This window comes from Nematolebias whitei, chromosome 9, assembly GCF_014905685.2.
Source record: "Nematolebias whitei isolate Nwh7 chromosome 9, NemWhi1, whole genome shotgun sequence".
In the NCBI taxonomy this organism is placed as follows: domain Eukaryota; kingdom Metazoa; phylum Chordata; class Actinopteri; order Cyprinodontiformes; family Rivulidae; genus Nematolebias; species Nematolebias whitei.
In genome coordinates, this window is record NC_056506.1 from 36651415 (window position 1) to 36677654 (window position 26240).

General features: G+C 37.3%; 1 protein-coding gene across 1 annotated transcript in view; it reads left to right on the forward strand.

Annotated features, from left to right (window-relative positions):
* clstn2a (calsyntenin 2a) overlaps window positions 1–26240 on the forward strand; it is a 139798-nt gene that overhangs the window by 96457 nt on the left and 17101 nt on the right. Inside the window, exons 7-10 of the mRNA XM_037681347.1 lie at window positions 2008–2193; window positions 2902–3159; window positions 4717–4838; window positions 23111–23273. Coding sequence (XP_037537275.1) covers window positions 2008–2193; window positions 2902–3159; window positions 4717–4838; window positions 23111–23273 — 729 coding nt within the window. The remainder of the gene's footprint in view (window positions 1–2007; window positions 2194–2901; window positions 3160–4716; window positions 4839–23110; window positions 23274–26240) is intronic.

Below are 26240 nucleotides of genomic sequence, written 5' to 3' on the forward strand. Positions count from 1 at the left end.
TTTTTTTTTGTTTTTTTATCAAGGATGAAACTAACTTAACTTGTGTTTAAAAAAAAAAAAATACAAGAGAGACTGTCACACATTAACTGCATTGCTCTCCAAGTCGTCCCAGCTGAGGTGAGTTCTTCTCCACGCTTGGATGCTCCATTCTTTCTATAAGCTCCTGACGCTGCAGGACAGGTGTTGCACCTAAAAATGATCGAGCACCACTGGAGCACGCACAGACGGTTAGTCTGTCTGACTTTTTAGTTGTTGAAGTCAAACATATTAACACTAAAATATGTTTATTCGTATGACCTACTCTAAAGTAAGTCTTCATTTACCTTGTTTTTTTCGTTCTCAATTTCATGTGTTTGTAGTTAGTCATAAATGTATGCAAATTTCAATATCACACGGGATTAGAACAAATTAAGCAAGATTTTGGCAGATTGGATCTGATTAGCTTGTTTACAGTGGTGCTTGAATGTTTGTGAATCCTTTAAAAATTTCCTGTATTTCTGCATAAAAAAAAAAAATCTAAAACATCATCAGATTTTCACACAAGTCCTAAAAGTAGATGAAGAGAACCCAGTTAAATAAATGAGAAAAAATATTATACTTGGTCATTTATTTATTGAGGAAAATGATCCAATATTACATATTTGTGAGTAGTAAAAGTATGTGAACCTCTAGAAAAACCTCTAGTTAATATGAAGGTGAAATTAGAGTCGGGTGTTTTCAGTCAATGGGATGATGATCAGGTGTAAATGGACACCCTGTTTGATTTAAAGAACAAGATCTATCAAAGTCTGTTCTTCACAACATGTTTGTGGAAGTGTATCATGGCAGGAACAAAGGAAATCTCTGAGGATCTCAAAAAAAGCGTTGTTGATGCTCATCAAGCGGGAAAATGTTACAAAACCATCTCTAAAGAGTTTGGACTCCACCAATCCACAGTCAGACAGATTGTGTACAAATGGAGGAAATTCAAGACCACTGTTACCCTCCCCAGGAGTGGTCGACCAACAAAGATCACTCCAAGAACAAGGCGTGGAATAGTCAATGAGGTCACAAAGGATGCCAGGGTAACTTTTAAGCGACTGAAGGTCTCTCTCACATTAATGTTAATGTTCATGAGTCCACCATGAGGAGAACACTGAACAACAACGGTTCATGGCAGGTTGAAGACACTGTTCTCCAAAAAGAACATTGCTGCTTGTCTGCAGTTTGTTAAAGATCACGTGGACAAGTCAGGAGGTTATTGTAAGAATGTTTTGTGGACAGATGAGACCTATTATTGAAAACAACTCTTATAATGCATTTTTGAATTTATATATCTTTATTATGTTTAAAATGTGATATTTAAAAATACTGTATATTACAGCACAGGTAGTTTTTTGCACAGACAACATATATGAGCAGACAATATTATTTCTCCAATGAGGAGGCCTGACATAAAAGAGTTTGAAACTCACTCAGCTAACTGTATAAACATGAACTGTCTCTAGAAATATCCCCCTGCTTCAATCTTATTAATGTTGCATTATTTATTTTTTGTAATTTGGACTCATAAAATAGCAATAAAGCAAAACCGTTATCCCATATAAAGCCTAATGTAAAACCATTGACCCTTAGTGGCTTAAAAGCATTAATAAAACATAAAGCACTGATGGATTCAGACCCATTTCTCTGTACACGCCACTGTAATCCATTTTTATCATGTGGGTAAAGGTCAGCAATGCTTCTGCAACTGCTTTTTGAAGAAGTCTTCCCAGCACAAATGAAGGCTCCACATTGTCTCTCTTTGGCTTCCTAATCACAATCTGTTTCTCCCAGAGGTTTTTCTCAGGAGACTCCATATCACTTCTAACATGACGTGCACACAGTCCTTTACACATTCAGGATGTTGAATCTCTTTCACCACACCAGCTGAGGCATTCATGTGCATGGAAAACAAAAAGTAAACAGCTTGCTGAAGAAGAAAAAAAAAGTGTTAACAAACCATTCCTCCAATTTTTGATCCTTTAGGCTGGAACAAGAGGGTGGACTATGAGCCAGGGACTGGCAGCAAGCAGCTGTTTCCCAAGATGCATTTGGAAACATGTGGTGGTCTCTTGTCTGGTGTAAAGGTGATGGTTGAGCTGCAAACAAACCACATTGGAAAGGGCTGTGACCGTGAAACGTACTCAGAAAAGTCTCTGCAGAAACTCTGCGGTGAGTATAAAGTTAAAAAAGGGAAAGAGGATAAATTATTACAAACTGTTATGAACAAATATCTTGTTGAAAGGTGAGGTGGTGTTTATTAGTGCAGGACTAGGAGAGATCAAAAATGGTAAATGGACTGTACTTATATAGCACCTCTCTATTTAATCAAGATACTCAAAGTGCTTTACAAGACAATCTGTGCCCTCATTTACCGTTTTACCTCATTTACTGTTCCAAACCGGAAGCATGATCGGTACAGATCGGTACCATTCGCGTTCGACCATGCACCCGAGCGCATGAGACTTACGCTCTCAATCTTCCTATCTCTTGTAATGAAGGGGAGCTACTGCGCATGTACAAATTTTAATGAGAGTCTATGGGTAAAGATTCTTGCACCCCCGGGGGCTGGAAATACGTCACTAATCAGACAACGTTTTTGAAAGAAACAACTTAACTCATCATTAACTATAAAAGATTTAGTTTACACAAGTTAAAAAAACAACAACATATATTTAAAATAATTTTTATTTTATTATTTCATTTTTCTTTCTTTTTTTTTTTAAGTCTTCAATGTAATATGGTGCTGAGTGGTTTGAGTGGGTGGGCGGCACCCTAGCACCCTCTATTGACAAGCCGCAACTGATAGGTTGTTATTTTTTATGTCATTTTGTTATCTCTCTCTGTCTTAAATTAAAATGTCCACACTATGATGTCCAGGTGCAGCATCAGGCAGCACCGACCTCCTTCCTGCCCCCAGCCCGTCCACAAACTGGACAGCGTCTCTGCTCACAGACAGCGGACGAGACAGCGACCTCATCTACAGATTTGATGGGCGACAAGCTACAAATGTTCCAGATCTTGTGGTGCCACAGAACCTGACAGACCAGTTTACTATAGCAACCTGGATGAAACACGGGCCGAGCCCTGGACTCCGAGCGGAGAAAGAAACCATACTGTGCAACTCTGACAAGACAGGTGAGGACAAAGTGTCCCGTCGAACTGATGCTAATACGCAAAATGGTCAAATAAATGGCCTAGAAATGAAAATTAACTTTATATTTCTAATGCTTTTTTTACATTATGTTACAACTTTCTCACATTTGAATAACAATTAGTTCTAATAAACTATACTAGCATGAACATTTTAATTAATTTTCAACATTACAAATCATTTAAGTGTAATATAATCAAAACACGCCTTATAAAAAGCTTGATGATTAAACAAAGACAGAAATACCACAATGTCAAATTCTCCTTAAAGCTATTTTCCCCCAATTGTATGTCTAAACTGTGTAATTAAACAAGCCATCTGCACATTGCAAGCTATCAGAAATGTCTACCAGATGGCTTATTAGCTCTGAAGATGTGTAGTTTGATCTTGTCATGTAAAACTTCAAAGGACTTCATTTAAAAACATCAGATTCTCATAAATCCCTGTTTTCTATTTGAGACGTTCAGACTGCAGTTTGTAAATGGGGCTAAATGATTTGATGAGTGGGCTTGTTAAGCAATGTCTTGAAATAAAATATAAACGAGGTGAAATTTATTATTCCTTAAAGAGTGATGGGGGATGCTTAGAGTGGATAATTTGCAAGTTTTAACATTCATGTAAAAAATGTGATTTTAATTTATGCTGCACAATAAATCAAAAACTTATTGCCATTGTAATATTCAGTAATAATCATGTGTGCATCATTAGTATTTAACAAGAATGCAATAAACAACCCGAACTTGCAAGCCAATAATGTATTTGGTATTCAGGTGGACTATTAGTGCTCAAAATACCCACAGTGGCCAAGGTGCTAAAGGACTTTAAGAGTTTTGTGTAAATAAAAGAAGAAACAAGAGAAGAGTGATGAAAATATGTATTTATATTTACTAATATTATCAAAGCAATGTTCAATAGTGATTTTTCAACAGCATATGCTGAACAGCCCTTATCCATTTTTACCGAAAAGTGCACATGGCGCCATAAATGGAAATTGTTTAGGTTTTCAAAACAGATTTTCAAAGACAAGTTATACGATATATTACGATACATATTGTACAATATGATACAATACAAGACTATCAGTATATAAAATATTTATTTGCACCTTTGGGGAAGATTGTTTTATATCTAATGAGTTGTGCCCAAAATCTAAAAAGACATATACTGTAGACATGCACTATGATCCCTTAAGTTTTTCTTTCTGTTACATGGACCTCTTCAATGTGGAGAACCTTGCAGCTGAAATAAAATTTAACTTTTAACTTGTTGGCAGATTTTTGAAACAGGAAGTTGATTTCACAGGAAATTACAGTCCCCTCCAAAAGTATTAGAACAGCAAGGCACTTTTCTTTGTTTTTGTTGTTCACTGAAATCTGGGTTTAAGATCTAAAGATGATTATGAGTTCAGATTTTCAGCTTGTACGAATAAGGAGGTCTAATGTATTTACCTGTGAATCAATTTGGCAAATGAAAATGACACCTAATGTATTTGTGTGTTTGCAAGAGTGTTACTATGCACGTCTTTGGGTTTCCTGTTGCAGAGATGAATCGCCACCATTACTCTCTGTATGTTCACAACTGCCGCCTGGTTTTCCTGCTCAGACGAGATTTCACCCAGATTGACACTTTCAGACCTGCCGAGTTCCACTGGAAACTGGAGCAGGTGAGAATGATAAATGTGTGACTGACTGTGTGTGTGTGTTTGCGTTCCTGTCTCGGATGTGTGAGGAAAGATTGAGGTTGATTTTCTTCAGCGAGTGAAGGGCTATCGTTATTTGTGTAGTGAAGGGAAACACTTTCCCCTCTAATTACCAGCAGCCCACCATCACTTTTCTTCTGCTCACAGCAGGAGATAGGAGAATAGCAGACTCCCTTATCCTGTGTGCTAACACACACACACACACACACACTCAAATACAAAAATTAAAAGTAGAAAGCCTGTTTACTTGTGGTTAATGGCTCTCCCAGCAGCAGATCTCTACCATTTGTCAATCTTGTATGCAGTAAAGTTAGGTGTTTCAGTCTTTTAGAAAAGCTTTGCAGGAAATATTTCATCATATATGTTGTCGCTACTGAACCTAGAAGAACAAAAAGAAACAAGCTCTCACCCAAATGTTGCACGGAGCTCCCCCTACTTGCGTAATACAGGTGGGTTCATTGACATTTTCAAAAACCTTTGCTTTACGTAAGGTGCAGTCAGTCCCTGCAGTATTCAAAAACTTTTACTCACCGGTTTGGTATTTTGTTCTTGCCTTCTTTCTTTAATGCACTGCAAATCGGTGTTAGATTATAAAAAAAACTCTCCTCAGTGGTGTAATAATAGAACTTAGATATAAATCTTATCTACTTCTTTACCCTTGAGATACAGGATATAGCCTCCACTTTCTAAAATGATAAGAAATGCCTCATAATTATGGCAAACTATTAGAATTTTCTGATTATCAAGCAGATATGAAAATTTGTTTTTATGCCATTGTTTGTGTAACTAAATACTTTAATCCTGACAGTCACATTTTCTGTTTTGAGCTTAGCAAGTTATAATTTAATCCTATTAAAAACTTCTGTTTTGTGTTCAGAGAGTTTAAAATGATTTATTGTGTAAATTTAAACAATATGGATTATTTTCCTGGCAGTGTTTATACTCAGGATGTGTTCGTTCTAGCCATGAGAGATATTTATTGTAGCTTTCAGGTTCAACGTAATGCTGTTTTCTCCCTCTGGTGCACTATTCAAACAAGTATTTTTTTTGTTCTGGGTCAAAGGTGGATTAGAAAATGTTTTTCTCAGTCCACTCTTCTGTTCCCTGGAGGTGAATGTGACAGAAAAAAATGACATCAAAGCAGCAAAATGCCAACATTTTCTGAGCAAAAAACATCAAGAATCAGTTCTATTACTGTCTTGTCATTATTTCTGTTCTCTCACGCTCTACAGTCAACATACTGCACAGAAAACACTAATTCATGGATGGAGGGGATTTTATTTGTTTTTGTTCATTTCAAAGAGCATGGCAGAGGCTTGCAATGTGGGCAAAGACAAGATTTGATTGTTTTTCACCAGTGAGACGCTCATTAAAAATAAATGCAAGCTGGAGAGAAAACTGGGAAAAACTTGGAGATTGAGAAAAATAAACACCCCCCCCCCCCACACACACACACCCACCCACTCTTAATTCTCATAAATGCATAATTTATCTGACAAAAGTGAATATGAGATAGTTCAAGTGTTTTTATTGTCATTTGCATCACATGTGGTACATGAGGTGGAATGAAATTGTGTACTCAGGGTCCCAGTTACATCCAACAATAGCAAAAATATAAATTGTAAAAGAAACGGTACTAAGGATCTAAGATATAAACTAAGAAATATGCTAAACACTTAATAGTGCAAAAGCAATACACCGAACAGCAGCAGCACGAACATGAATGAGTCTGTGTGAGCAGATGAGTACGAATGAACACAGCAACATGAAATAAATCAGCAGCATAATCAGCAGTACATATCAACAATCAAAGTGGCATTGCAGTGACTTTTTTTCACAGTGATAATCCTCATTAGGGACTCATGAGTCTAACAGCCTCAGGGTAGAAGCTGTTCCTCAGTCTAGTGGTTCTACACTTAAGGCTCCAGTATACTGCCGCGTACGTCCGTTCACGCGTACGTACGCACGCGTGTACTGTACGCAGAGGGTTCAGATTTTGTACTCCAGCGTACACCCCGAGCAGCTGCAGAGCAGCTTCACAGACAAGGGGTGTTTACCTTCGGGACAAATTGAGGTCGCCGATTGGTCATTTGCTGACACGCCTACTGGATTGATTGACAGGTCGGAAAAAAGAAAAAAGCGAGCGCTGGCAGCCTCAGCTGCAGCGGTGTTCTGTTTTTATATGTTGTTAATAAAAAAATCTAAAAAAATAAATAAAAAAAAACAGGGAGAGCTGGCTCTATAGCCCACACATCAAACCAGCCCACCAGGAAATCTCCAGACCCTCCTGCAGCCACGCTGGACCTGGACCTGTTTAATTTCCTCGTGACAAATTCCTTCATTTCTCACCATTTCAGTCATGGCATCAACGGAGGAGGAAGAGATCACTGCCTCTTGGCAAAAAAACAAAAGAAAAGGCCAGATCAGAGATGAAGAAGGGGAATTTAATACATTGGTGTCGCATACAAAACAGTCTGTCGCTGGGCAGTTTATTGTGCGACACGGCGTACGCGTATGTGGTCGTAAAAATTTGAGCTTTGCACGGACATGCCCTGGGTGGTACGCTCGTACCTCCATGTACGTACGTGCGTACCTCTGCGTATGGACGTACGCGGCAGTATACTGGGTGCGTTAATGCTCCTCAACCTCCTGCCTGAGGGAGTGGGGCAAAAAGTGTGTGTGCTGGGTGAGTGGGGTCTTTCATGATGCAGGTGCAGTGTGTGAGCAACAATGCTTTTACTGTCCGAACTGCATTTACGTGTTTATAAGACCTACCAATTCTAAATTGTGAAAAATATTGCAGTGTATAGTCACTGACTCATCTTATTAACCAAAACCTAAAAAAAACTTTATCATAATTTCTCCTCGTGTTTCCACTCTAGGGGCTAAAAAATATCATTCATCCTCAACAACATTTCTGATTGGAAACAGTAAACATTTCTCGTTATTTAAGCACCTCGTGGTTTTTTTTTTCTCTTTCTGTCAATTCTCTCAAGTCAAGTAAAAACCAAGTTATAAAAAATCTGCTTAAAGGCCCCGAGCACTTATTGGGCTGCAGGCCTTTTGAATGAGCTGGCTCTTGCTATTACTCTGTAAAAATAGAGGGAACCAAGAAGGTGTAAATCCTTTTTTTAGCTTCCTGCAGAAATAGCACAAGATGATAATTAGGTGTTAATATGCACTATCTGTTGTAATTTATGAGCCCTGCCTTATGCCTGCAGCTCTATTTCTCAAAACATTTAAAATGAATATACGAAAATAAATGTATTGAATATTAGTACTGCATCTGATATTTGTTATCTGAGTAGCAGAGATTGTTGAAAAAGGAGTTTGGTAAACATGAAGAGGGTGGAGCGTTACAGCTCCAGCATTTAGTAAGGACACTCAATGGCTTCCGTGGCAACTCCATTTAGCTCTATTGATTTTGCAATTCTCATCCCAAGAGAGGTGAAGTAGAGTGGGATGAAAAGGCTAGAGAGGAGAGAGAGAGAAAAAGGCTTCCATTTCCACATCGATCGAATGGTCTGAAGGAATGTCACATCTGACAGAAACCTTTAGACCATGCATTTACAAGCTCTGACTTATTTCAGTCGCACACATACACACACCCAGCATGCTTATCTCTCTTTTTTTGGTAACTCTAATAGATTAACGGATAAATCACTCGTCTTTCTACACGTTATTCACTTTCCCTGAATTTAGAAGGCCTATCTGCACAATCCAGCTGTCCTTGGGATATTCACTCAGTCACAGCATCCTGTTTAAACCCAGGTTCACTCTTTAAATGCTCCATGAGCCCAAGCTGCGATGCATTAGCCGTGGAGTCAAACTCAGAAAGCAGTTGATTTAGGGGAAAAAACTCAAACAAGTGTTCCCTATCACAACATCTACATTTCAAATCTGAATAGTTCAGGTTTTCTCGTCATAAAAAAGATTAGGTGTGTGGTGTGGTGTTACTTTAATTACAGTTTAGATTCAGGTACTGAGACGAGAGGTGAGAAATTAGCTCATGTTTGGCAGCTGACAAAAGAAAACTCAATTGTTTCAGATTTGCTTAATGTTCCTCTGAATGACTGCAGGATGGTAGATCTCAGATTGTGAATCAAAGACCATCTTCAAAATCCAGAATATCTGCACCCCCCCCCCCCCCCCCATCATTTATTATATACATCTAAATAGGTATGCCATCAATGTTAGAGTCATGCACAGTAACTCTTGCTGCTTGTCAGTAAAGAATCTACATTTAACTGCCTATCAGCCTGTTACCACAATGCCTGTTGTACCATGGCTTGTTCTCTGCCGCATGTTGATTAAAAGCCCCACTTTGTTTCTCAGAAAATTAATTGGATGGTTTATGCAGTGCTTTGTGAGCATGGTTCTCCCCTTCCTGTTTGTAGTTTATATCAGGGCATATTGAAGTGCTTATGCACAAAGTGATTTAGTTTCGTCTCACACACACAAGACTGATAAATGTCTCAATTCAATTTATCTGTTTGTATGCAACAGAATGTGTAGTTAGCAGTTAGTGTTTTCTAAAGAGTGTCTATAAACGTTAAAGTAAAAGGATAAGAAGTGAGAGTAGAAAAGGGAGACCACAGAAGTGAAAGTTTTATACGAGATAATCTCTATTTCGTATTAGTATAATTTGAAACAAAATCCTCTTTGCAAGTTTTGTTGTTGAATAATCTTGTGATGCTCGGTCTCCTTTATTATGAATCATTCCATTTATTTGCAGAAGTCATTTTTTTAGGTTCAAGTTGAAATAATCAGGAAGGCTGGAAGTTTGATTTTAAATTTGGAAGTTTATCATCAGCCCAAACCTCAAAATCCCATATGACTGCACTTTGCATACAAAGTGGTATTAGCTGCGGTAATTAACTGTTTATTTACACCTTTGTCAGTTTGTTTATCATTAAATTAGTCGCATACATAGTACTCCATTAGCGAACATGTTGCTACGGTGTTTGAATGCATAAAATGCAGAGAAATACATTGTTATTGAATTTTATTTTTCATATTTGTCTGGTCACAGAGAACAACAGTTTTATGTGCATCGATTCTGTAACACCTAAAACACATTATGGTTTGATGTGACGTCATTCTAGAATCATTGTTTGACAGTCATGTCAAACTGGTTCAAAACCAACAAAGTCCATCCTCAATAATCCAGGTATACAATCCAAGAAAACTGTCGACGAGGAAGAGGGCCGGCACCAGAGGAGAGGGTGTGCCAAAGAGACTATCTTATTACCAACATAACTGGTTTGTTCCACTTTGGAGTAAGCTGTTGGAGGATGAATCAGTTTTGTGTTGTGTGTTTCCTTGACTGATGAAGCCTTCTGGATGGAGGGTGAAACATTATAGCACAAAAAAGAAACTGTCCAGATGATCTGACTGAAAATTGTTGGATTTCCATTTAGATTTATCTTTTACAGTTAACATTTTTCAAGTAACAAGATAGTTTTTTCCACTATAGAAACCTTTTATCTATTCATTGAATCTTTTACCTTGTCTTTTTATGTTTTTTTTCTCTTTCTATCATGCTTGTTCTTCTTACAATGATAAGTTTGCATCAAAAACACAAACGATGACAAAAGAGGGAAAACCTAAAAGAGCTGAAGCGAGAAATTTGAAGAAGGAAGAATGGAGATAAGAGAAAAAGAAAAGAGAGAAAGCAGTCACAGGGGGCCAAAGATGTGAAAAACTGGATAAGGGGGTGAGAAAAAAACAATCATTAAAATTAGACCTGACAAAAGGAAGCCCCTTCAGGATTCTGTGGACCATTTTTGTGATCGTTGCAGCGTTAACAGTCTGATTTTACTGCAGTTTTTCGGAATGTTGTGATAGTTACATTTAGAAGTTTTGCCATTTTTTAAACGTGTCCCGAACAAATGCTTTTACATAATACTTTGTAAAAGTTCCATGTAACACTTAAAAAAAAAAATAGGCACAGGATTTGTATGAAAATAGATGTCATGGAAACTTTTCTTGCCTGTAGTCTTCATGTTTTAGTCATTTTCAGGTACAGTATGCTTGTAGTAAAAAGTGCATGTCAAGCAACAATTTTTGTCTATGTCAGACCACGGTGTTGACCATGGGAGAAATTCGGGGAGGCCATAGAGGAGGACATTTATTTATTTATTTTTAAACCTTTATTTTTACAGGTACTCTCGTTGAATCATGAGGACCCACCCCCCAGGAGAGATATGTATTGGGCAGATATCTGGGCGCCAGAGTGTGACGAGGCTAAATATTTTGGCAGCGGGAATCTCGTTAGCCGACCAAATAACAAAAATCCATAACTTAGGCACAGCATTGTATAAGCTGCGGGGTTCAAAGCGTGTGGAAAAATTAGCGGCTTATAGTCTATAAATGACGGTAATTCAAAGTTACAATTGCTTCTTCGTTATGTTTTGCACTATGCCATTTCTTTCACTTGAAACAATTCTTAATGCTTTGCAGTTTGCACCCAGAGTGATTTCCTAACGACAGACCAAGTGCAGATTCAATATGTTCAATTCTTCTTAAAATGTATATTGAAAACGCAAACAAAATTTTGGTTACGGTCATTATTGCAGAAGATACATTGAGCCATGAAAAGACAAACATTCACAGACCCGAATGTTCTTGACAGATGACTGCTGATTGTCAGCTGGGAGTACAACCCCCCCGCCCCAGTACAAAGAAACACATCATAATACCTTCACGCAGCATCTGTATCTATTTAAAAATGTCTGTCCATCTCAAAGCTCTCCAGTGAATCCAAATCAACTTGACCTTATTGTGTGGCCTGCAGGCAGTCAGCAGAATGTCCTTGTTATTCTGTTTGGGTCAGCAGATTTAAAAATGCATTAAAGCTGTCTGTGAATAAGAAGTTGTTGTTTTTTGAGGGGTTGAGTTCATTCTCTTCACCGGTCATATAACCTCTTTTATAAAACCTCTCATAAACCCAAACATTTTGTACTCTGCTTGTTAGTAACTGACCTAAAACATATCAGACACCACCTAAATATTCCTGCCAGAGATTCTGGAAACTAAATTGTAATATCAGTCCTCTGACGATGAAATTCCCCAGGTTTATTAGTTTCTTAAACAATTCCTTCTCTTTTTGGGTGATTTGTAAGAGATTATGGTCATCCATAAATACTCTGTGGCAGATTTCATCCAGATAGAAGAGCTTATCTTTGGCGTTTTATTCTCAGCAATAAACTACTGCTGCTGCATTGTAATATACAGAACACAGGCAATCTTGATTGTAGGGTTTAGTCAACGTCATTTAAGATGAATGATTATCTGAACACCAGCTAATCAGTTTTTGATTCTGTACAACGCAGTAATAAAAACTGTAATTATATTTTATAGATATGCAAATGCTACATGACCATTTTAGCACGTTGGTTTGCTGAGATGTAGAATACTAATAGCCAAATAAAATGCTGAAGATGCAAAACTGTGTTCTGTAAAAACTGTACATTTAGTAGAGTACAAATATCAAGAAAGGAGACAACACAGAAGTAGTTGTAAAGTAAGAAAAATAGGCCATGATTTACTTCTGAATTGTCCTTTGAGTTGTTTCCAGATATATTTTATTCTTCTTTTTGTCAACATTTTTAACTGTTGTAATCTTTGTCTAATTTCAGTAACCCTGTGCAGAAAGTGGAAAAAGTAGAGGTCTCCTAAAATAAAAAAAAATAAAAAAAAATCTTTATAATAGTAACTTGACTTTTCACTCCAACATAAATCAAATGCCCACTATGAGGTATGTTGCATGTCATGTTAAAATATATCAAAAATAACAAATGGTGTAAAAGTATTTGTATACCAACTTCAAGATCAGTTGTCTTGTTTGACGTAATGTTATTGTTTTCTTAAAAGTTTTTTATAAATTACAATTTCCATCAGTTATTCAGTTTAAATGGTTTAAAAAGTAAAAATTGGAGCAAGTAACTTAGACAGTGAAAATGAAGTCATAATGACAGAAAAAGTTATTTCCGTCCTCAGTTCGTGTAGACACAATATTTTTATGTATGTTTGTTTGGCAGAAAATACCGTTTAAATTTAATCAAAGTCCAAATACAATATGATGAACACGTTAAATGTGTCTGGATTCACACGGAACTGATTTTAGTGTCTCTAAAGCTCTGTTGAGAGACTGTTCTGATAATTGAGTTCATCATAAGCAGGTCTGCAACCTGCCTGAGGAGCAGCTCATTAGAGTGTTTCAGCTTTCAGTGTCCTGATACTCTGATGAAGAGGAGAAATACTTTCAACCTCCTACTGATTAATGTGTTTTCAGGCAGTGTGTACTTAAACGTGCCTCAGCTGCAGTAAGATTACTGCAGATCATATGGTGTGGTGTGTGCTTGTGTATGCGTGCACCAGCATAATTGCCGATGTTTGAAGTCAGTCAGCAGCTTAAACCAACTGAGTGGATTCAGAGGCCAAAACTTTTTAATTACAGTAATCAAACGTGTGCAGATTAATTCAAGCGCTACAGCCACTCTAGTTAATCTTTAGCAAATTTTCTTTTCATACGTTTCAGTAAAACAATCTGACCTTAGAGTCCATCAGCTGCATTTTTTAAATTGTTGTCTTTGTGCTGTCATATTATTCTAAAAACATATTGATTGCGTTTGTTTTTAAAGCTTGTGGAAAAGATGGTCCGCACCTGCTACTTTTGTAATCGTGTTAAATTATATATTAAATACAAATATTTCAAATACCAAAGCATATTTTTAGAACATGTTTTGTCAGTTGTTGCACTCAAAGAGACGAGAAGATATTCTGTTCATTCTGACAAAAAGTAAAAACGAAAACTATAGTTTTTTACTGTAGGAGAGAAAAAAGGAAACTCACGTTACTATCCTATTTTCACACCGAGACTCATTTTTGCTGAATAATGTTTGTGTCTCTTTGATTGTCCCCTTTTTGAGGTTTTGTCAATTACAAGGGTTTTTACCCATGATGCATGGCTCTGTGACTGTTGACTATGACTGCATTAAATGTACATCCTCCCTTCCATAGCCTGTATGGCATGCAAGATAATATGCCATAATGCATGTCAAAATACATAATTTTTCAGTTTTATTGATTTGAATGTTTTAATCATCTATTGTAAAAGGAGCTGAGGTAGTTCAATGGTCAGTGCCGCAGTCTCGTAATCCTGAGGCTGCAGGTCTGAGCCCAGGTGGCATCAGGAAAGGCGTCCATCATAAAGCAGTTGCCTGATCTTTCACGTACTTGCTTGTTGCGATGTCCCCTCAGAAGGGAGCGACCAAAAAAAAATGCATCATCTTTGATAAAAATATATATACCGGTATATATAATTCACTACCAAAATCTACTGTGTAATTTGTAATAAATGAGTAAAATCAGTAGTCACGTTTTGTTACCAACAGTTAGGTCATTTATTTACACTCGAACATTGATCAGTACATTTCGGCCAATCTTGGTACGTGTCAGATATTAAGTAGGTAAAATAATCACTGGATGTAAAGGAGGCAGAGGGAGAACCATGGAAACAGAGGCACCAGGTGGAAATAAAGATAAAATTATATTCTGAAAAGAAATGGGAATTAAAAGCTGTAAGGGTGATGATCGACAGAAGTACTTTTTTTTTTAACTGTAAGTCACATCTTTTAGCCTAAATTAGCAAGTCCTGCGACTTATAATCCGAAGCAACTAAAATAAGTTTTTTTTCTCCATATTTATAACCCAATTTTTGGCTGAGAGCTGACGATTTCATTCATTCTGACATGGAAAAAATTGAACACTACCATTTTCAGCTGCTAGAGGGCCCTCAAGGTAAAAGTGGCTATTAATGAGACACTTGACTTGCCATACAAAAACCACCTTCATCTCGCTCCGGAACTCCTGGAGCTTCATTTTGCCGCGCTGCCCAGGTGAAATGCAGCTTATTTGACCATGAAAATGCATCTATTAAGGAAAAGTTAAATTGAGACACACCTTTGCTATAATGTTGAGCAAACAAATAACTGTTTTTATGTGTTAATTTTATTAAATTCTTGTTAAAGTCCTCCCGTGCATGCTCCCGCTGCCGCCATTTGGCAGCCAATCCATTTTTGGCACAACAGCGGTCCGCGTTTCCAGGTTGTCAGCGGTGACGCGCAACAAATGCGATGCGTTAGCAGTGATGCATAATAGATGTGACTTACAAGCCGAAGCAATGTATTTGTTCTTTTCCACATTATTAGACATAATTGGACTGATGCGACTTATATGGGGATGCAACTTTTAAGGCAGAAAGTACAGTAGTCATTTTTGGGGAGGCAATCAAGTGGTAGATGACGTTAAAACAATCGCTGGTGCTAAGATCATATGTAAATGAGCTTTGCCGAGATATTCAAAACTCTGGAGAATTTCTACAAATGATCCTCTACTTTAGTTGTCAACATTACATTACATTAACCTGTAAATAATCATTTAATGATGTAGAAATTGTGTTAGAATTTTGAAAATTCAAATAAAAACTGTGAAAAATCCTGTATTTTGACAGCTATTATGACTTTATTGTTACCCTTTTTTCCATGACTAAATCCATGTTTTGGGGAACAGGTGGGATAGTCTAAATTTTGCATTAATCTTGTGTTAGTGTATTTGTTTTTCTATACATTTATTCAGTGTATTTAAATAAAAAACGATAAAATCCAGGTCCTGTAAAAAAACAAACAGCTTCTATTTCTCCTCTTCTTTGTTCAGCTCCTCTGTTTTGTGCTGATGCAGCTAAACTGTGACTGTAAATGCAGTAAGTTAAACTTTTGCAACCTTCCCTCATCTCATTCTCTCTAAACCAAATAAACTGCTGAAAAAGATCTTCCTCGGTGAAATGGATAAGACCAGAACCAGGCCTGGATCACTCAGTGGTGTGCAGTGCATCTTTATGTCCATCTTAAAGTGCCTGTGAAATCTAATTTTCATGATGAATTTAAATGCCTAATGGGGCAGATGAAATTAGTAATATATTGCAAAGAAAATGCATGCCACTGAGATGAACAGTTGAGATATTTGCATGTGCAGTAACAGGAAATGATGACAAAGGGGTGCACGAGAACAGAGCTTTACTACAATGGCTGACAGCACAGACAGTAGAGAAGCATCTGATGTTTCTTTAGATTACTGGTATTTAGAGTGACTATCAGAGAGAGATGAAGAAGAGTCAGAGTTCAGATAATATTGTTTCAATAAAATGTAGCCACTGAAATTTAGAAACTGAGATTCATTTTGAAATGTGACCGCGGCCATCAGAGTACTTATGATCAGCCATTAGGCTTATGGTCCTTTGTCATGTGAACAGCTAGTTTTGAATGTCAACAACAAGCTGGTCGATCCACTATGAAAAGGTGCTATTTATAAGACTGAGCTTATCATATATCATATATTATATATGAGCTCCTCAGTCTGATGAAGTATTTTGTATTAGAAGAAACATTTCAACAATTTTTATTTTTCACTTTTTGCATCCATCCAGAGGACTGGACTTAACTTTGTTAGATGACCAAACTTTACTTTAATGTACTCTAAACACAAGCCACATATTTTTATTATGATCCAGAAAATTCTCAATTATTTGTAGATTTTCAGTTTGACATCAGCTTAAAGAAAATGTTTTGTCTTTTAATTACCTAAAGAAATTAAACTGAGAGTGTGGTGTTGCTGATGTATATTGTTTGAATTTCTCTCTCTAGTGCTCTTTCACAGTAAAACTTCACGTTCCTAATTCACAACTAACATCCTCTGAGAATTGTGGTTATTTCAGCACAGTTTCCATCCAATTAGTTCGATAACAACTGTGCCATTTTATGTCAGTGTGTGTTTGAGGCCACTGAGCTTTAATTAGAAATCTAACAAAGTGAAAATCAATCTTAGGGTTGCATCTTTTTCACGTTTTTTCTGTGACTTTTAAATTAGCAGATATTCTCCTCTGCTGTGGTTACTGTTAATAAAACCAAATTACCCCAAAACAGATAATTTATTGAAAAACAGATGCTACAGCAAAAAGACAATGAAATTCTAAGTAACGTTTAAGTAATATTTATTTCAATCACCTCAGCACTTAAAGCTCTCAGTGGAACAAACATTAAAAAGTTTTTCATCTTCCTGTGGTTTTGAAAGCGTTGTGCTCTACTTTTGGTGTTTTTGTTCTCAGGTGTTCATGCTTTGTTGTGTCATTTGTGCCTTATCAAATTAATTTTAGCAACTTTTTATTATTTTCAAAGTGTGACGTCCAAAAGAAATAAAACACTTTTTTATATTAACGTGTTTTTGACTATCTATACCTTTTGTTGATGGTTACAGAGAAATGCAGTGAACAGATCAGCATTTAGTCATTACATTATTGCCACTTTTTCCTTTATTCAGTTCAATAAAGTACTCTTACTTTGTTCATGAGTTATATTCCTGCTTTTCCACTCATATTACCGTATTTTTTGGCCTATAAGTCACTTTTTTTTTTTTTGCATAATTTGCATGCCCTGCGACTTATAGGTCGAAGCGACGTATTTATGAATTTTTTCCCATATTTATAAACTCATTTTTGGCAGAGACATGACCATTTTCATTTATTCTGACTGAAAAAAAAAATATTGAACAGTACCATGTTCAGCCACTAAATGGCAGAAGAGTAGTAGTAATATTAGTAGTAGTGTGGCATGCCGTTGTATAATGTAATAGGTAAACGTGGCTATAATGACAAATTCAAAAAAGTTCAATACAAAAATAACGACTTGATTTATTAGATTATACTTTACTTTATACTTTATTGTTTTTGTCGTGAACTTTTTTGGATTTACCATGTCCTAGATGACTGGGAGTCTTCACCAGCTATTAATGACGCAATCTGCTTGCCATAATACTCCCACCTTCGTTCTGCTCGCTGCTTGGAGCAAGTCAAACCAGCTGCACCTCCCAGGCGAAATGCAGCTAATTTGGCATTTATTTAGTAAAAGTTAAACTGAGACCCACCTTTGCTATAATTTCGAGCAAACGAATAATTGCTTTAGGTGCTTTTCTTATTAAATTTCGAAGAAACGAGCAGCATTCGTTCTTCCTTTTTTTCCTCCCTCTGCGTGCTACCGGAGCACCGAGGCAGCAAATACAGCTGATTTGACCATTAAAGTCCTTTTAATGCAAATGTTAGACTGAGACACACCTTTACTATAATTTCGAGCAAAAAAAATAGTTTTTCGGTGTTTATCTTGTTAAATTCTGAAGAAATCTGGAGACTCGTTCCTCTGTGCGTGCCCGCCTCGTCTACGAATTGAGTTTTGATATACAGATTATTTGACCGTCAAAGTGCATTTATTAAGCTTTGTAAGCAAAAGGTAGAGTGAGACACAACTTTACTATATTTTCGAGCAAACAAATCATTGTTTGTAGTGTTAATCTTGTTAAGTTCTTGTTAAACGCACTCTCCTGCGGCCGCCGGATGACTGCCAATCGATTTTTGCCACAACACAGGCCCACATTTCCCAGTTCGGCCCACATTTGCCATTTCGGCCCACATTTCCCGGTTTGGCCCATATTTCCCGGTTCGGCCCACATTTACAGGTTGTCAGTGGTGACGCGTTACAAACGTGACACGTCAGCGGTGACGCATAATAGATGCGATGTATAAGGCGAAGCGACATATTTATGGATTTTTCTACTTTTTTAGACATATGATGCAACTTATAGGGAGGTGCGATGGGTACGGCGAAAAATACGGTACCTTATTTTTCAGACTATAAGGCGAAATATCCATGAACGGATCTGTTTTCATACATAAGGTGTACCGGTTTATAAGGTCCATTAAGCAAAACAAAACAGTCAGTTAAGTCAAACTTTATTCAACTCATTCACAATAACCACATAAAATTAGTTCAAGGTCAGTAAGCACAACCAGAATTTTTACATAAGGCCCACCGGAAAAGACACAATGTCGATTTTTGAGAACATTAAAGGATTTTAAGGGCACCTTATAGTCTGAAAAATACTGTACTATTTGTTGCCGAGTTCAAATGATTCACACATACATTGCATCTCCATGTACAATGATACACTCACCCAGTTCATTTATATTTTTTACTTATAATCTTCGAAAACAGAGCGTCCCTTAGTTTCCCCTAAATTGATTATTTTTTCTGCTGATAAAAAATAAATTACAAATGCATGCTAGTGGTTGCATCTGTATCTCTTGATGTTTCTGATGTGAGCCCTTCAGGTGTGTGTGTGAGCATGTGCTAAAACTGTTGATTCTTTCATGAGCTGTAAAACCGATGAACACATTTTCCCAGTTGACATGTTTGTATATTTGCAAACATTAAACTTGCTGTTTTCGCCAACATTTTATTATAGATTGGTGGAAGCATAAATATACCTCAACAGTGACTCAGATCCAAATACTGAACATGTTCTAACTCAGTCAGTGCTTACTCCAGAAATGACCTTATTCTTCTTAGGATAATTGAATATCAATATTTTGTCACAAAAATATTGGTGAACATAGCTGACACTAAAGTGTCAGTCATAAAATTGTCTTTTTAAATTAAACCCATTTATAAAATGATGTTATATTATCTGACAGAGAAGCCACATGGATTTAGCATGTTTTTTTCTACATGTGACCAAATGTAGAAAACTGCCTGACCGTTGTGAACTTATTAAAAATGTTTTAAAGCCACTTGCTTCCCACATACAAAACACATTCCACGTGTCTCACGTGCTAATTTAATAAGTTTGCATCAGTGGAATTTAGAATTTTTGATAAAGTGTTTTTTATCTGTTTTACACATCACGTTATTCATCCCCCCAACCAGCAAAAGGTAAAAAGTGGGCAGTATTGTTTGTGTGTGTATGGGGTGTGTGTGTGTGTGTGTGTGTGGGGGGGGGGGGGGGTGTCTGTCTATTTGTTGTTTCAGCAACATATATAATTACCAGAGGATGGATTTTATTGAAACTCTCCAAAAGCAATCAGTAAATGTGCAATCTGCAACTCATTTACTTATGCAGTCAACCCATTACAAGATGGCTGCCGCAGCTAACAGCTTTGCAAGTTCTTGCAATATACTTCCTGCAAAGTTCTACAGGGCTTGATTCTTGGACCCCTTCTGTTTTCATTGTATCTGCTCCCTTTGGGGTCTATCGTGAGGAAACATGGTCTTTCTTTTGTTGTTATCCTGATGTTATCCAGATTTATCTTTGTGCAAAATCCACCCTCTGTTAAACTGTCTTGATGACATTAAGGCTTGGATGGCTTCAAATTATTTAAGTTGTAACAATCAGAAATCTGAAGTTATTGTGTTTAGCCCTAACTCTAATGTCTCTGTTCCTGTAAACCTCAACTCTCTTGAGCCATATATTAAGCAGTCCGTCATAAATCTTGGGATGGTTTTAGACTCTGATTGTAGTGTAATAAACAAATTAACTTTGTTCTGCAGAAAAGTTTCTTTCAGTTAAGGTAGATAGCTAAGCTTAAGTCAGTGTTGACCAGGTCTGACCTTGAAAATAAGTTCATGCCTTCATTACAACCCGACTTGATTGCTGATGCGCTTCATGTTGGGGTCAATCAGGTCTCTCTTTCACATCGTCAGCTCATTCAAAATGCCGCAGCTCGGCTCTTAACAGGAATTCTTAGGTTTGAACATATTTCACCAGTTTTATCTTCCCTTCACTGGCTCCCTATACGTATAAAAATAGATTTAAAAATGCTCCTGTTGACCTTTAAGTGCCTAAATGGCCTTGCACCCCTTATCTTTATTATATGTGTTAGTGCACAGCACTTTGGCCAACGATGTTGTTTTAAAGTGCTTTATAAATAAAGTTGTATTGTATTGTATTATCTCTCTGAGCTACTTCAACCATTTTTTCCTTCTTGAATGCTGAGATCATCTGACCAGCTGTTTTTGGTTGTACTAAAAACCAGGTTGAAGCTCAGAGGAGATCGGGCTTTTTCAGTCACGGGCCCAAAATTTTGGAACAATCTGTCACCTAACATTAGTCAGGCCACTTCACTTCCTGTTTATAAATCTCTTTTAAAAACACATCTGTTTTCACTGACTTTTAACCCAGTGTGATTTAATTTAGAATTTTGTTTTACTTTTGATGCTGTTCATTTTTTTTTTTCCCATTAAATTACTGCCATTGATTTTTATTGTTAAGCACTTGGTAACAGCTGCCGTAATTTTTTTTTTTTTTCATTCAACCTTTGTTTAGACAGGTTAATCCCATTGAGCCTTGGGGACTCATTTACAAGAGACCTGAAAACCTAAATGTCCTTTATAAATACATTTGACTTGATTTAAATTTTGCTTGAGATTCCACATGTTGTTTTGTCATATGCAACATGTACATGTATGCGTTTCAAAATTCAGTCAAAACTGCTTTAACCCCATCATTTCTTAACATGAGATAATCTCAGTTCAACTCTGTGACATGAAAGGTGGTGGCACAACGCATGCCTTGTGCTGGTTTCCAGAATAAAACACAGCTGACACATTCCTTCTTGGCTCTGGGGCTCAGTGACGAGCAAAATGAAGCCGTCTGATTTTAACCACTTCTGATACTGGTGAGAGGTTCCTGTAAATGTCCCTGTTTGTTGCCTTTTCTTACCATTTGACATTGAGGGCATGTCGAACAGTAAAGTACTCATTTAACCTCTTGTGTTGTGTTTCAGTGAGTGGTCATGTCAATGACCATGATCAATACTGGAGAACACTTTCAACTGTTGCTTTATCTTTTAGTTTCCTTGAGAGTGACGAATGGCAGATTTTATCCAGTTTGACAATTGCTGACCAAGCCTGAGCTATTCTGACTCCTCGTTCCTTCTCAATGGAGGAAAGCCATGCTCCAAGATATCTGAAATCATTCACCTGTTTGATCAGGTCTCCTGTGATCGCTCTCAGTTTCCCAGAAGTATTGTGCATCATTACTTCTGTCTTGCTGGCATCCATTTGTAGCCCAATATATGGATATGATTTGTGAAATACCAGTGAGAACGTACATAAATGTCTAGAATAACTATGATTAAGCCTTTTAGCAGCTGGATATGTAAATTAGGAGCAGTTTAATAACAAGTTTACATACTCAACAAAAATATTATAACTGAATGGTGTTTACAGCTTATTTCTGCTGCCATAAAACATGAGCTACTGCAGCTTTCACCATCACAGAATCAGTTCTGCATAAAAGCCTGCAGACTGAATTCATGGGGATGTTTTCCGCCTCTTCTTTCTGCTCGTCTTAACATGAACTGTACAACGCACAGACAAGCACATTCTTGTGGCATATCACATCATGCTGTGATCATTAGTTTCCCACTGTGTGCATCCATGTTATACTCTAATTATGACCTAACTTTAATAGATGCATGCACTGCTTCACTGAACCACAACACCACAATATTCAAATAACACATACATAACAGGAGCTGGTTATTATTTGTCCTGTAGTGATTAAAGGCTGAGACTGACAACTGAGATCTTTGTTCACTACCACTAATGTCAATAAGTCATAAATTTTTCCCTTTTACATATAACATTTTTCAATTTCACTTTAATCCTTGAAAAGACCACTGTAAGCCAGATCTACAGTAATCAAAATGTACATATAGATTTATCAGTCCAGAAGTCAGAATTTACTGGTTCTGTCCTCTCAGCTGAAAGCATCTTCTTTGATATTTTTTTTCTTCCTCATCCTGTTTTTGACACTAATTTCAAAGATCTTGGAGCATTTCTAATGAGAAGAAGGAAAGTGAGAAAACAGTATGTGCTTGTATGAGTTCTCCTAAAAGAAACACACTTGAAACATGTTTGTGATGGTTGTTAAAAGTTGTGCAGCCCAGCTGTATTCGTCACCCTTCGAGTGCCTTTAATGAACACTTCATTAGTTGGAAACCTCATTAGCTGTCTAACGACATGAAGCGGATGATCCAGGATGGAAGAAGAGAGGGCTTTGTTGTGCGTCAGTTGTTAAAGGTAGACAGGCGGGCTATGTTCTGTGGTGCCTTTTCACGATTTACTACTTACAGGTGTGCAGTAACTCATCAGCTTCAAAGCAGCAGCATCCACTCAAAAATCCACTCCTAACCTAAAATAAACCCTTTTTAAATTAAAGCATATTGCCTGAGGAAGTGTTTTAACCATCCTGTTTTATGCATTTCCTTGATTTCTCTATGCATAATAATTGGACGTGACAAAACGTACTGTAGCTAAATATTGCGATTTTCTCCTTGTGCTTTGCAGATTTGTGACAAAGAATGGCACTACTATGTGATTAACGTGGAGTTTCCTGCGGTGACGCTCTTTGTGGATGGTGTGACCTACGAGCCCTACCTGGTGACAGATGATTGGCCGATCCATTCCTCAAAGATTGATACACAGCTGACTGTGGGTGCCTGCTGGCAAGGTCAGTGCATGAGCGAGTGCAGGTTTGTTTATCTGAAAGGAGTCGAACGTTTAAAACAAGCTGGAGTCCATCAGGAAGCTGCTGCTACACGGTGTTGTAGGGATCGCTGACAGCTGCAATCTGACCTGGTGGTTTTATATGGAGCAGTGCAGATATTTTCATATGAATCCATGTTTTCATCCCGTCTAAACATGGTGACAATACAATATGTGGGTGGTAAATGGAAAAATTGCATTGATAATCAGCTGCAGCACCCATGAGATGCTGAAAATCACATTTGAATCACAAACGGAGAGGCAAAAGTGAGAAAGCAGGAGAGTTTCTGTTAAAATGAATAAAGGGATTAAGATTTCGTCCCCCGGAGCAGTGAGTGTTTCCTTTCTGAAGCAGAGTAGATATCAACAGGAAAGTCTGCATGTCGTTTCCAAATGAGAGCAGGTCATTACTGCAGAGGAATAAACGCTGCTGTGTTTATTACTTGAATAATTTCTCAAAAGTGCTTCGTGGGACAGAACGACGCCATGGAGATCCGTTCAGCAGCTTGTCTAAATCACAGTCATGACACTCGTGAACATCGGCTAACGCTTTCCATCCTGATGGCGTTTCGGTCGGTGCGCAAATTTTCCTTCATTCTGTGCCTGATTGCAATTTTCTGTCTGTCGTCATCATTTCTTCTCCTTGCCTCATACAGCCTCCTCGTGCTGCCTCCTTCTATGAATCTGTGATTGGGAGAGAAAGCCCTGAAGGAAGGATTAGCAGGAGTGAATGGAGGACAAGTTTGCCAGCTATTACATCCCAATGAAGCCGCTTTAAGCTTCACTAAGCCGCAACTGATAACTTTGCAGGCCATTAGCGAGCAAGATTGCCTTTCAGAGTCTCTCATTTCTCCATCCTCTTTTCCTCACAATCAACAACATAACGAAGAGACATGGAAGATAAACGGCATTCAGACTGTACTTTCACTGCCCTGAGAACAAAAAGAAGATGTCTGTTGTTGTCGTACAAATTTAACAAGAAAACGGTTTGAATGTGGTTTTAGGCGCTTTTCTCTGGCATTAGGGTTTTATGGCGTTTGAATAGCAAATGGTGTTTGTCATTTCATTTTATTTGTTTGAAAGGGCAGTAGGTGGGAAATTGTAAAGATGCTTTTATAGTGTTTACATAATTAAGTAAAGAAGATGCATAAAAAGAGCATGGATTGACTTCTGGTAAGAGATGAAAAGCATCAATTAAACTAAAAAAAAGCACAATATGCTTTTCTTTAAGGAAATGTATCGCACTGGAAAAAGCAGCCAGTGAAGTGCTGTAAACATCAGTTTAGTTCATTAAGACACCCCAGATCAGTTCAAATCTGGTTAATTACAAATTCACTCTGGTTATAATCTAATCCAGTACATGCAAATTCATCCCATTAATAAATGTCTGTTTATAAAAAGGTGTCCAACAAAAAAAAAAACAATATGTTACATTTATTATTCACTTTGATTCATTGTCCTCAGAGTTTCTAAACATGTGCTGCAGCATTTTGGATCAGCTGGAGGCTTTTCTGAGAAAATTTGGGTCATCCTAATAATGAATTATTATAGTCCAGTCTAGAAGTGAGGAAAAAAATGTATGAACTAGTTTTTATAAATAGCTATGAGAAAGAATGTGCCTTATTTTGGCAAAATTGTGCAGGTGAAAGAATAAAGTCCTAGATACTTAGCTTAACACCCCATGTCATATTTGCACATTTGCCATTCACTTCTACAATATGAAGATATGTGGCTGTAAGAAACTTACACACGGCCTCACCACGTCACATGTCTGATATTGCAGCACCAGTTGCATGATCTGCAGGATGCCAGGTTGTCACATATGTGTTTATAAATTCAGTGGCCTGGACACAGCAACTTAAAACCTCGCATAAAGACATGGGAATTTTACTGGTTCCATTCCAGCACATTGAAACAATGCTTCATTTCTCATGCACAGTGGCTCAGTTCTATACAGTTATTTAATTATATCTACATGCATTTCGTATGTGATGGAGTAAACGAAAAATGTGAAAAACGATTTGTTGTTTATTTTATGAAGATACTCTAAAATGGTATGGACAAATTTGTTGGTACCCTGAGACAGACTATTAATTAATATCACAGGTGCCTTAAAGCTTTCATTAGTATTAAGCCGGTTTAAAGAGAACAAACAGGCTGCTGGGTAGTTTAGTACCATTGTGTGCAGCACAATCAGCACGGAGAAGAGAAATCATAGGGGAGAACTGCCTGAGATTAAAAAAATGATTATAGATATCCATGTTAAAGGTAAAGACTACACGACTATCTCCAAGTAGCTTCATGTTCCTGTGACCACAGCTGCCAATAATATTAAAATGTATAAAGTTCATGGGACTGTTAACCTCCAAGGATGTGGACGCAAGAAGACATGCAAACCCAGGTTAATCCGATGGATAATGTGTATGGTAGAAAAATAGCAAAACCATCCAAATCTATTCCAGCTGAACTCCAAAAACACTTTGGTTGTTCCACGTGTCACAATTTGAATCATAGCAGGCACCACTGAAGAAGATTCAGTTCCAGTATTGACAGAAAAACACAAAAATACTGACAAGAGTTCAACGAAATGCATTTTTAAGAGCCCCAAAGTTTCAGGGACTGATGAGACAAAACTGGAGCTTTTGGGCCCGTCACATCAGTTGTAGTTATTGTGTGGAAGATAACAAATGTGTTCACATCTGTATACCTCACATGTGGGTTTTAATGAGTTTTACATGCCTGTTTGATGCATAACTGATTTGCATGACTGCATTTTGCTGATAGACATTTAAGGTGCTCAGATGCAAACATGTAAAAAAAAAAAAAACATATATTAGTAAGTCATTAAACACATATATAGATATAGTGTCGAAGAGGATGTAAGGTTTACAGATGTGAACAAATTTAACAATATAGTTTTTTGTGAGAGTAT